The sequence below is a fragment of the Balaenoptera borealis genome, assembly GCF_965194805.1.
Source record: "Balaenoptera borealis genome assembly, chromosome: 14".
NCBI lineage: Eukaryota > Metazoa > Chordata > Mammalia > Artiodactyla > Balaenopteridae > Balaenoptera > Balaenoptera borealis.
Genome location: NC_138875.1, coordinates 81,085,181 through 81,097,557, shown reverse-complemented (window position 1 = coordinate 81,097,557; position 12,377 = coordinate 81,085,181). Strand labels below are relative to the sequence as shown.

Here is a 12,377-nt window from a genome sequence, read left to right as displayed (position 1 = left end):
ATGGGGGAAGTGGTGGATTTTTCAGTAGGTGGTACTGGGAACACTAACTCGCTAGGAAAAATAAAGCTTACCATCTTTATTACTCTACTTACAAAGGAGAAATCTCCATGGATTAACGACCTTAATAAGAAAGACAAGATTATAACGTCAACAGTTTGTTCCTACCAATAGTTTGTGCCGTAATTTAACTCCACCTCATGAAGGACATCTGGGTTGTTTGCAGTTTGGGGCTATTATGAATAAAGTGGCTATAAACATTTGTGTACAGATAATAAATAAATAAAACTAGATGTATATGATGGAGAAACCAGGAGAAATGCCTGAACCTCTCCAGGGTGTGTATAATCATTCCAATTGTCAGTGGCTAAGAACATATGTACTGTGCAGTTTTATACATATTACATTTCACAAGAAGCATCTAAGATAAGTAGTGTCCATGTCACAGATGAGAAAACTGAGGCTTGGAGAAATGAACTGACTTGGCTTGAAAGGTGAAACCAGGATTCCCACTGAACTCTGGAGTCTTGTGATTAATTATAGTAATTACGGTCAAAAGCATTTTAGGGCCCACTGTTTGCCTGACCCTGTGCACAGTGCATTTCAAATACTCTCTTGTCTAAGTGCTATAATCATGTTTTGAGGCATACAGTTTTATCTCCACTTTCTAGACAGTGAAGCTGAGGCTCAGAGAGCAACACCTGTGCAGACCTTGCAGCCAGAAAGTGTCAGAGTAATCTCAGGATGACCCCAGCCAGACCCGCTTGACTCCAAAGCTCGCACAATCAACTACAATGTCTATATTTCCTCTCAAAAAAATAAGCAATACTAATAGATTCATTCACTGAACCCCTTCTAGGACAGGGACTTCATCCACTGTGTCTATACCAGAGACTGTCACACATTAAAATCACTTTAGACACTATTCATGCCTGGGTCTCCCGTCATTGGTCTAGGATATGGCCTGAGCATCAGGATATGTAAACGCTCCCCCAGGTGATTCCAATAATTGGTAATAATTAGTATAATGAATTAAACATTCAAAGATGGGTGGGAATCCTGGCTTCACCTCTTCAGCCAAGTCAGTTCACCTCTCCAAGCCTTAGTTTGCTCCTTTGTGACATGGACACTACTTATCTTAGAGGGTTTTTGTGAAATAAAGTGTGACCTCTAGCTGATGCACACGACTTGGCCGGGTCAATGATTCTCAAGCCTGTGCACTAGAGTCATCTAGAAAAGTCTTCTTTTCTAGTTACAGATGCCCGGGCTCCATCCCCAAAGATTTTTTTTCCCAGCTGGTCCATTCACTGGGTGCGGATAGAAAACCTCCCAGGTGATTCTAATGTGCAGCCAAGGTTGAGAACCACTGAACCAGGTATAACTGATGCCCTATTTTGCTCATGCACTAAGCGAGGCTCACAGAGGTGAAGTGACTTATTCAAGGTCACATACCTAGTAAGTTGTGCTTTTAACCATTATTCTACAATATCCTGAAAAATTAAAAACCTCTGTCCTTTGCCACTAAATCCAGATTGTTGCTAGAACCTTCTTGCCGAGCCAGAGAATCATAAGATCTCAAGGTAAGTGTGCTCCTTAAAGGCCACCACAGTACAACCTACCACCTGATGCTGATCTCCCTCTCTGAGGGGTTACCTTGTTCTAAGTGGTTCCTTCAGAAACAGGAAGATCATTAGCACTTGAGCAGCCCGCTCTGCCTTTGAACTGTTCTGACTCTTAGGAAGAGCTGCCTGACTTACTACACAGCTGCTGAGAATTTTGAGATCGATCTGTTTGAACTGACACAGGGAAATCTCTGAGATAAATTATTAAAGGCAAAAAGCAAAGTTCAAGGACTATATGCCTAGTATGATCTAATTGTTATGCAAAATACAAACCCTTCTGAATGTGTATGTAATCACATAGGGAAAACAACCTGGAATCATAAGAACAAGTCAGTAACAATGGTTAACTTTAATAGGGAGAGGGAAATTTAGAAGGAGCAAGTGTATTTTTTCCAAATAGTAATGATACGTACCTCGTGGGCTCCTGTGAGAGTAAAATACAGAAAGTAAGAGACTTCACGTGATCCTATCATAAACACTCAATAAATGTTAACTGAAGATTTTTTAGTCATAGAAGAGTTTCAAAAGGATGTCAACAGTGATTATTTATGGATTTTTTTGCTTGTATGTTTTTAAATTTTTTTTCTAAAATGAGCATTTTATTAGTTGTCAACAAGGAAGAAAAAGGATTCACTTCTATGGCAACTCAGAATGCATTCGGCTGCAAGTAACAGAAAACCTAATGAACAGAGGCTTACACAAAGAAAAAATAATAAAAGGAAGTTTGTTTTTCTCTCTTAAGATGTCCAGAAGTAAGTGGCTCTTGTTAGTTCTGTCATCAGGGACGCGAGGCCACTGGCCATTTTAGCACATCTATGTTTAGCCCCCTGCTTCTCACCGCATGGTTTCAAGGTGGCCACGGCTTCTGCAGACACCACATCCTCTTTCCAAGCAGAAAAAGGGAGGAGAGATGGTGCCGGCTGCATGTTTTCCCTTTTATTGGGAGACACCCTTGTTCCCAGAAGCACTCACAGCAGACTTCAGTTTAGGTCCCATAGATCTCATTTGTGTCACTTCTGCCTTCAAGGGAAGCTGGCAGAGTAAGGAACAGGACTGTCGTAATTGGCTTCAGCTCATCATAACTCATAAGCCTAGGACTGGGTATACCACTGCCTATTTTTTTTAAATGTTCTGCTCTCAAGGAAGAAGGGGGTTTAGGTACTGGGTATGATACACAAGTGTCTGCCACAGCTTCCATTTGTGGAGCCTACATTTCTCCCCCAAACATCCACCATTGATCCTAGGTGTTGTTTACAAAATCACATGCACTGTTAATAACTGCACTTGTAGGCTGCTTGCAGTGTGACATACAATTTATTTAAAATCTCATGGGGGAGGGGCTTCCCTGGTGGCGCAGTGGTTGAGAGTCTGCCTGCCAATGCTGGTGACACGGGTTCGAGCCCTGGTCTGGGAAGATCCCACATGGCGCGGAGCAACGGGGCCCGTGAACCACAGTTACTGAGCCTGCGCGTCTGGAGCCTGTGCTCTGCAACAAGAGAGGCCGCGATAGTGAGAGGCCCGCGCACCGCGATGAAAAGTGGCCCCCACTTGCCACAACTAGAGAAAGCCCTTGCACAGAAACGAAGACCCAACACAGCCAAAAATAAATAAACAAATAAATTTTTAAAAAATCTCATGGGGAAACCCAGCAGGGTCAGAGCTGGGATTTGCAGACTTCCCCCTGTGGAGATGAGTAATACTCTTACCCCCATTATTTATTTACATCCAACCGAAATACAAAGCCGAGGGGAAAAAAAACTTGAATCCCATCCCTAACTGAGACTTATACACATTCAAACATCATCTGAAAGAGAAATGGACATGGAGGAGCAGGTAACGGAAGCTGGGTTTTAGGGAGGGATGGCTCCAGTTCCGAGAGAAACGTCACCATAAAAGGAAAAGGTGACTGGCACAGGGAAGGCTCGACAGCAAAGCCTGCAGGGCGGAGGGAAGCAGGAGGTTCAGGTAACAGGTAACAGGCAGAGCACAGCAAACCTAGATGATGCGCTATATGTGTGTGAGTGTGTGTGCCCTGCGAGAAAGGGGGCTCTCAGACAGAGTGACGTGAAAGCTCAGCTTCCAAGGAAGGAACAGGGAATTTGTCTTCTCACTTCACAACACTATACTCAGCTCCTGCAGCACTGTGAGAATCGAGAGCTGCTTACAAGAGGGGTTGAGAACTCTGGTTCTAGAATCACATGACTTTGGTGCACACCCCACTTCTACCATCAACTATCTGTGACCCTGGGCAAGCTGTTTAACCTCTCTTTCATTAGTTTCTTCATCTGTAAAATGGAAATAATAAAAATATCTACCTTAAAATATGGTCGTGAACATTAAGCCTAGACAGTGCCTGGCACTTGGTAGGCTCTTGCTATTGGTTAGCTAGTGGTATTGCTATGCCAAAGGGTCGAGACCACCAACAATTACAGGGGATCTCAGGATGGTGAAGGCCAGGAGTTATTAGAAGCCAGAACTGATTTGAGAGTCCACATGTAACCCTAATCAAACTCAGGTTCCCACGTGGCCAAGTCTGGAGCACTGTAGAATTTAAAGAAACTCAGCCCAGCAACCAAAAGCCCAGACCAACTCAGTCTGGTCTTTTTGCATCTCTTGGGCAGCATTAAAGAGGGATCAAATTCATGATCCACAGACACACTTCTTTAAAGAACCCCTTTCTCTTACATGCCAGCTCTCCCACGTTCCTCATCACATGTTCCTCACTCCCAGCTCTCCCCCAAAACCTTCAAACCCCCCCTACCATATGTGCCTCACAAAGCCTCTCTCTCATAGAACTCTGTTCTCTCTCCTCTCTGACAAGTCCATCTAGGTCTTTTCAGGACAAAATCCCACCATCTCTTCTCTGGTTCTTCATCCACAGATTGGCACAATCTGCATTTGAGCCTGAGGTAGGGAGACAGGGAATGATACTAAATGGGTAATGCCAGAAATCATCCCAAAAGAATGAGGGATGGCAAGAATATTATGGATAGTCACTTGGTCTCTGCTTTTTATGCAAGGCACCTTTCCTTTGCTAACTTGGTCATTCAACAGATATTTATTTGTGCCGGGCACAGTTCTTGTCTCAGGGATAGGAGGATGGTAATTCGTGGTCCCTACTCTTAGGAGCTTACTGTCATCTCCTCCTATCTCAGCCACTTGCCAGCATAGGGGATGCCCCAGGTCACCCAGGACCTGAGCCAGGAGCGGATGTGCAGTCCCCCAGAAAGTCCTCCTAAAGACCTCTGGTGGAGGGTTCCAGCCTGATGACTATTTCCAGCCTCTCCATAACACTCTCGGGAAATGAAGATACCGAGTTGACAGTGGCCTTGGCAGAGCCAGAGAGAGATCCCAACACATTTATCACCAGCCGGGGAGCTGCTGTTCAGCCTCACTGACCTGTAAAATCCACACTAAACTCAGGCCTGGCTCTTCAGCTTCTGAATTTGATTTAGACCTCAGTAAAGGCCCCCAAGGCCTGATATTGACAAATCATCATTTCTCAGGACTGATCTACTTAATGTGAATGTTTGAAGGATGCTAGTGGGAAGAGCCAGACTTGCTTCATCTACTAGGCACAAGGGGCCACAAAGTTACCTACCTTCCAAATGCCCCCTCAATTTGGCACTTCTCCCCCATAGTGCTCATCACATTTGGAATTATCAAACCAAAAGCTGTCTCCTTTGATGGAATATGAGCTCCAGGAGGGCAGGGACCATATCCGACTCATTCATGGGCTGTACACTCAGCATCAAGCCTATGTGTAGCCCACAGCAGATACTCAATATATATCTAATGATTTCATCACACGTGATACTACTCTCATAACATGCCTTGAAAAAAACCCAAAAAGTGTGATAATAATAATATTTAGTCAACATTGACTCAGCACAAGGTAGGGTACTAAATGATTTACATTCATTATCTTAAATAAAAAGTCAGAGAGACAGGATTTATATCCTAACGTAGAGATTTCCCAAATGCATAACTTTGAGCAAGTGATTTAACCTCTTTGAGCCTCAGTTTCCTAATCTGTAAAAGAGATAAACAAGAATAATACTAATACGCCTGTGACGTGCACAGCACAGGAACAACTTTTTAACAAAGAGCCCAGCCCCCTCCACTTATCAAAATTTTAACTGCTATTCCCATTAATTCCCAATAATTCCATTTCCAGGAGTTTCTCAAATAGAAAAAAAATGTGCAGCTATACTATAAAAAGACAATGTACAAGAGTGCTTACTGCAACATTGTTTGAAATGAGAAATTTGGCAGTAACCTAAATGTCCACCAACAGGGGATGGTCACATAAATCACAGCATAGTGTATTCGTTTCTCAGGGCTATTGTAACAAATTACCACCAACCGGGTGCCTTAAAACAACAGAACTTTATTCTCTCACAGTTCTGGAGGCCAGAGGTCTAAAATCAGTGTGTCAGTAGGACCAGGCTCCCTGCACAGGCTCTAAGGGAAAATCTGTTCCTTGGCTCTTCCAGCTTCTGGTGGCCGCCAGCATTCCTTGGCATGTAGCCGTCTCTCTTTCTGCTTCATCTTTACATGTGCCTTCTCCTCTGTGTGTGTCTGTGTGTGTGTAAAATCTTCCTCTACATCCCTCTTAAAAGAACATACGTGATGGCATTTAGGGCCCACAGGATAATTCAGGATGATGTTCTCATTGCAAGACTCTTAATCATATCCGCAAGATCTTTGTTCCAATAAGGTAACATTTACAGGTTTATTATAGACTGACGGTTGGTATCTCCCCAAAATTTGTACGTTGAACTCCTCACTTCCCAATGTGATGGTATTTGGAGACGGGGCCTTGGGGGGTTCACTAGGATTAGATGAGGGTAGCGCCCTCATGATGGGATCGTGCCCTTATAAGAAAAGACACCAGAGAGCTCACTCACTCTGTGAGTGAACACAAGAGAGACGTCATGTAAGCACACAGCAAGATGGCACCCGCCTACAAGCCAAGAGAAGACACCTCAGAATGAAACCTATGTTGTTAGCACCTTAATCTTGGACTTTCTAGCCTCAAGAACTATGAGAAATAAATTTCTGTTGTTTAAGCCACCAGGCTACAATATTTTGTTATGGCAGCCTGCGCTGACTAAGATAAGACTCCAGGGATTAGGACATGGACATATACTTGGGGGCCACTATTCAGGTCATGACTTGCAGTAGGTGATGGAATACTATACAGACATCAAAAAGAACAAAGCTATTTCATTGTCCAGGTGACAGGTGACAATGACCTGAATTAAGGAGGAGAAGTGAAGATGGAGCAAAGGGAACAAACTCTAGATGTTTCTGACAGTAGAGCTTAGAAGACTTACTTTTAGTTTGAATGTGGAGGATGAAGGAAGGAGAAGAATCCTCCTTCAAGTCACTGCAGTAAGAAAAAGAGACCTGGAAGATCACACAGGATGATTTAAGGGCTAAGCCTAGATTCTGGATACATAACCATTCTTGACTTATTATTGAAGCATAACATACAGTAAAATAAAAAAACCTTCAGTGTACAGCCCAGTGAAGTTTTACATTTGCCTTCGCCCACTTAACAACCATGCAGAGCTCCTTATATAACATTTGCAGCGTTCCAGAAGTTTTCCTTGTGTACCTTCTAAGTCAATGCCCATGCAAAGGTAGCCATTTTGATTTAGATGTTCTTTTATTCTTATAGATGTTTTTGTATTTTGAATTCTATAGGTTTTAGATGTTCTTGAACTTCCTACAGATGGGTCTCTTTTATATCTGGTTTCTTTCACTCATCATTATGTCTCTGAGATTCATCCACGTTGTTGCATGTATTTGTAGCTTGTTCTTTTTTTGTTGCTGTGTAGTATTCCATTGTATCTAGATGGAACCTATAGGATTTACTGATGGGGTATGAGAGAAAAAGGTGTCAGGGCTTCTGTTCTGAGCCACTGAAAGGTGGAGTTACCATTAGCTGAGATGGATTACATTATGGGAGGAGGAGCTCAGGGGCTTGGTTTCGGATGTGGTGAATTTGAATTGCTCATTAGACATTGAAGTGTTGATAGTGAGTAGGCCATTAAATCATCAGGCAATGATGGGGAGTGACAGAGGGGAGGCAATTACAACAAGCTGGGGTAGTGGGTGATGGAAAGATGGCAAGAGATTCCGAGCTAAAGAGGGGGAAGAAGGACAGGGAGGTGGCAAGCACGAGAGAGAGGAGACACACCTCACCTCCAGGAGTACTGCAAGGGCAGGAGGCGTGGGCATGGAAAACAGCCACCACTTGGGAGGGCTCCATCTGCAGAAGAGGTTGTACTGTGCCAGACGCACACATTTTCCAGGGGCTCCTCATCCGCTCACCAAGCAGACACCCTAACACCCACCTGCAAAGGCATATTAGCAGCCCCAACTCTTTTATTTAAGGCTGCTTCCCAGCCTTAGCCATCCAATCAGTTTTCATTGCTGTTTATATCTTCCTGTTATTCTTAATGTCTAACAGGTAATAAATGAAATTACAAAGGCAGGCACATGACCATTCCCCATGCTTGCCAAGCAAATTAGCTCCTCTGACACCCGAGTCCCAAACCCACCTCTGCCGCTAACGTGACATGTGACTTCCAGGAAGACCCTGCCCTTCTCTGACCTCACCTCCTATGTCCATAAAAGAGAAAACCATAATTCAAAAAGACACATGCACCCCAATGTTCATTGCAGCACTATTTACAATAGCCAGGTCATGGAAGCAACCTAAATGCCCATTGACAGACGAATGGATAGAGAAGATGTGGTATATATATACAATGGAGTATTACTCAACCATAAAAAGGAACGAAACTGGGTCATTTGTAGAGGCGTGGATGCATCTAGAGACTGTCATACAGAGTGAAGTAAGTCAGAAAGAGAAAAACAAATATCGCATATTAATGCATATGTGTGGAACCTAGAAAATGGTACAGATGAACCGGTTTGCAGGGCAGAAATAGAGACACAGATGTAGAGAACAAACGTATGGACACCAAGGGGGTAAAGCGGCGGGAGGGTGTGCGGGGGCTGTGATGAATTGGGAGATGGGGATTGACATGTATACACTGATGTGTATAAAATGGATGACTAATAAGAAAATAAATAAATAAACATTAAAAAAAAAAAAGGGACAGGGAGAGTGTAGATAAAGAAAGTGTGGGCTCTGGGATCCAGCAGGCCTCACACAGTAAATGGGGTGTGGCCTCTTTTGTTGTTTGGCCTCCCCAGCACCCACACCCTCTTCTGATAACAGTACCCTGATTTTCTTTAAGGAACCCCTCCTCCTCCCTTCTCAGCCCTTGAGGTTCAGAGAGAGCTAAACCCACCCCCCAGATCCACACGTGGCCTATCAGAATCACAATCGTTTGTTTGGGGATGTGCACATGACCTAATTAAGGTGAAAGGGACATCAACCCTGGGACTTTTATTGAAACCGCTGGAGAATGATGTTCTCTTTTACCCTGTGGCTCAGCTAGCAGCCTGTCAGCCTATGGCTGCTTGAGGCCATCTTGCGTCATGAGATTTGGGCCAAACTGTGAAGAGCTTTTCATGCTATGCCATGAAGTATGAAGGCTTTACTCAAGGTGAGCATCTCCAATTTTTTCACCAAAGTGTCTGTACACAGCAGAGAACAACAAATTGAGTATGTCCATTCTGAAGTGCTGAACTATGACCTCAACTACAAAATTTCCCCAAAAAGTCATGTCTTAGTGTATATTAATTATTTGTTTCAATGTTTAATAAATTCTCCCCTCCAAAGGTATTAGTTCCAGGAAGTTCTTCCTGTTTAACCTGTGGCTTTCTGTCTCTCCTGGTTCACTGTCACCCATCTTCAAGGCTACAGCTGCCCCAGTTTGAGAAATATGACTTTAAATAAGAGACAGCCACCAAAGGTTTTTGTGGAGTGGTGTAACCTGATCTCAACTCTATGTTTAAAAGGTAACTCTGGACCATGACACGCCTTGTCCATAATTTCCAGGGTCACTGCAGCAAAAGCCTGTCATCTCCCACATGAACCTTGACAATGAGTTAAGCCTGTGACTTTAGTCTGGAATGTTCAAGCCACATCACTCACTCACTCACATCACAGGGCTCTTTCACATATCAAGCTGACCTGTCCCAAGGACACCTGCATCCTTGCTGCTCCCACCAAATTTTTTTAAATTATTTAATATCTTTTAAAAATATTTATTTATTTATTTGGTTGCACCAGGTCTTAGTTGCAGCAGGCGGGCTCCTTAGTTGTGGCTCTCAGGCTCCCCAGTTGTGGCATGAGAACTCTGGCTGCGGCACGCATGTGGGATCTAGTTCCCTCACCAGGGATCGAACCCCGGCCCCCTGCATTGGGAGCACGGAGTCCTATCCACTGCGCCACCAGAGAAGTCCCTCCCACCAAATTTTTATTTCCCTGTGGGGCTGCACGCTGCTGGGAGATAGCTACATCCCTGCTAAACTGCTTTGATAACGTTGATCGTGAGCCTTAGATTGCTGAGCTTTTCTGGAAGTTGCGTGAAGGTTTTGAAGTGAAATCTGTCTTAGTACTGACCTAATCCTCAGGAGGGTCAACTTCTACTTCTTCAGGATCACCCTAAAATATATGGAATCCTTATATTCTAGAGGAATGATTCATAACTGTTTAAAAGGGACGGGTGTCACAGCCCCTTTTAAGAACTGATGAAAGGTCTGGACCCCTCTACCCAGGAGAAAACACCTTTGCACAAAGCGTTAAATACAATGTCAGGAGTACGGTAGACACCCCAAAAACCCCATTCTGAGACTAGGTTAAAACTCAGGGATGAGAACATCAGAATTGGAAGAAATCTTAGAAATTATCCGGCTGAGCTGGTCTACTGAGCACTAATGATAACAACAGTAATGATCATGATTATAAAATCAATTATCTATTAAGTACTTACTATGCACTAGGCACTCTGCTAAGACTTTACATACATCATGTCTTTAAATCCTCACAATGACTCACCCTACTAGGTACTATTTCATCCGCACTTCACAGACAAGGCACCTGAGGCTCCTGGAGTCTAAGCCACTTGCCTGTGGATAGGGAACAACTGAGTGGCAGAAGCCTGCAGACTCCTAGATTCATGCTCATAACCGCTGTGCATTAGCACCGTCATTCATAGTTCTTGTTGTCACCCTTGGTGACAAGTAACAGGAACCCACTAAAGCTAGCTTAAGCACAAAGGGGGTTTGTTATAAGGAAGGATATCAAGGTGTCTTACAGAATCAATAGGCAAGGAATTAGCTGGACTGTAGGAATCACTTAGAACTAGACATTGGTTTACTATAGGAACCAAAAAAAAAAAGCAATCCATCTATTATGGACTGAATGTTTATGTTCCACCAAAATTCACACCATGAAGCCCTAATTGCCAGCATGACTGCATTCGTGGCTGTAAGAAGGTGATAAAGGTTGAAGGAGGTCATAAGGGTTGAGTCCTAATCCAATAGGGCTGATGCCCCTATAAGAAGAGGAAGAGACACTGCAAGATGGCAGCTGTCTGCAAACCAAGAAGAGAGCTCTCATCAGGAACTAAACCTTGCCAGAACCTTGATCCTAGACTTTCCAGCCTCCAGAACTGTGAGGAAAAAAAATTTCTGTTGTTTAAGCCACCAAATGTATGGTATTTTATTATGGCAGCCCTAACAGACACCCTTTCCCTCACCCTCCCCTACTCTCCCTCTCCCAACAAAGAAAGAAAATCAGCAAAGGGAAATTTTAGGAGCTGGGCTTCCCTAGCATGAAGGCTACATCACCAGCTAAAGACGGCCCCTCAGAATGGCACATACCCAAAACAGTGAAACACTGAAACTGCAAAGGTCTCAAATGCAGATGTGTAGAGAAGCCAGGCAGGGACCAGAAATGAGTGAAGTGGGCTAGAGGTGCAGAGAAGGGAGAGGCAGGAACTGAGAGCCCCACAGAAAAGACACAGCCACTTCTCGGCATCAGCCAGCCTGGCTGTAGATGGACCTGTCAAGTGCTGGCAGATTGCGCCCTTTCATTTTTAAAAAAGAAACTCTTAATCTGCATTTGCATGTGAAATCTCCAGAGTTTTAAACACTGCACACTTGTACAGTCCAAACTAAACACATGTATGGGCTATTTCTAGACTGAGGGCAGCCAGTTTGTGAGCTGTGTGTACAAAGCCCTATAGAATCCTGCTGGGAGGGAGGGGAGCAGAAAGAGAATGTGCTATGGACTCACAAACCTAAGTTCACATCTTAGGTCCAACACTCACTGTGCTACTTACCCAGTCACTTAACCTCTCTGATCACTGTGAGCTAATCTCTTAATCCTATCGTTTCCAACATTTCGCCAATACAAATAATGCTATTATAAATCACGCTGTACACATGTCATTTTGTATTTTACAAGTCTATCTGGAGTATAAATTCCTAAAGGAGAGACTGCCAAATGTCACAGGTTGGATTCTCTGGAACAGACGCTGAGATGGAGTTTGGGTTGAAAAATGTTTACTAGGAACATATGTCCACACGAAAACTTGCACGTGAATGTTCATAGCAGCATTATTCATAATAGCCAAAAAAAGTGGAAACAACTCAAATGTCCATCACCTAATGAATGGATGGATAAAATGTGGCATATCCATACAGTAGAATAATATTTGACAATAAAAAGGAATGAACTACTGATGCATGCTACAGAACGGATGAACAATGAAAACATTATGCTAAGTAAAATAAGCCAGACACAAAAGACCACGTATTGTATGA

General features: G+C 43.5%; 1 protein-coding gene across 9 annotated transcripts in view; it reads right to left on the bottom strand.

Annotated features, from left to right (window-relative positions):
- Positions 1–12,377, bottom strand: part of SUDS3 (SDS3 homolog, SIN3A corepressor complex component) — a 384,413-nt gene that overhangs the window by 115,529 nt on the left and 256,507 nt on the right. The window contains exon 15 of one of the 9 annotated variants that reach the window (XM_082355966.1): positions 2,627–2,651. The exons of the other annotated variants lie outside the window; for them this stretch is intronic. Coding sequence (XP_082212092.1) covers positions 2,642–2,651 — 10 coding nt within the window. The 3' untranslated portion in view covers positions 2,627–2,641. Of the gene's footprint in view, positions 1–2,626; positions 2,652–12,377 lie in introns of those variants that run through there. 9 annotated transcript variants of the gene reach the window in all.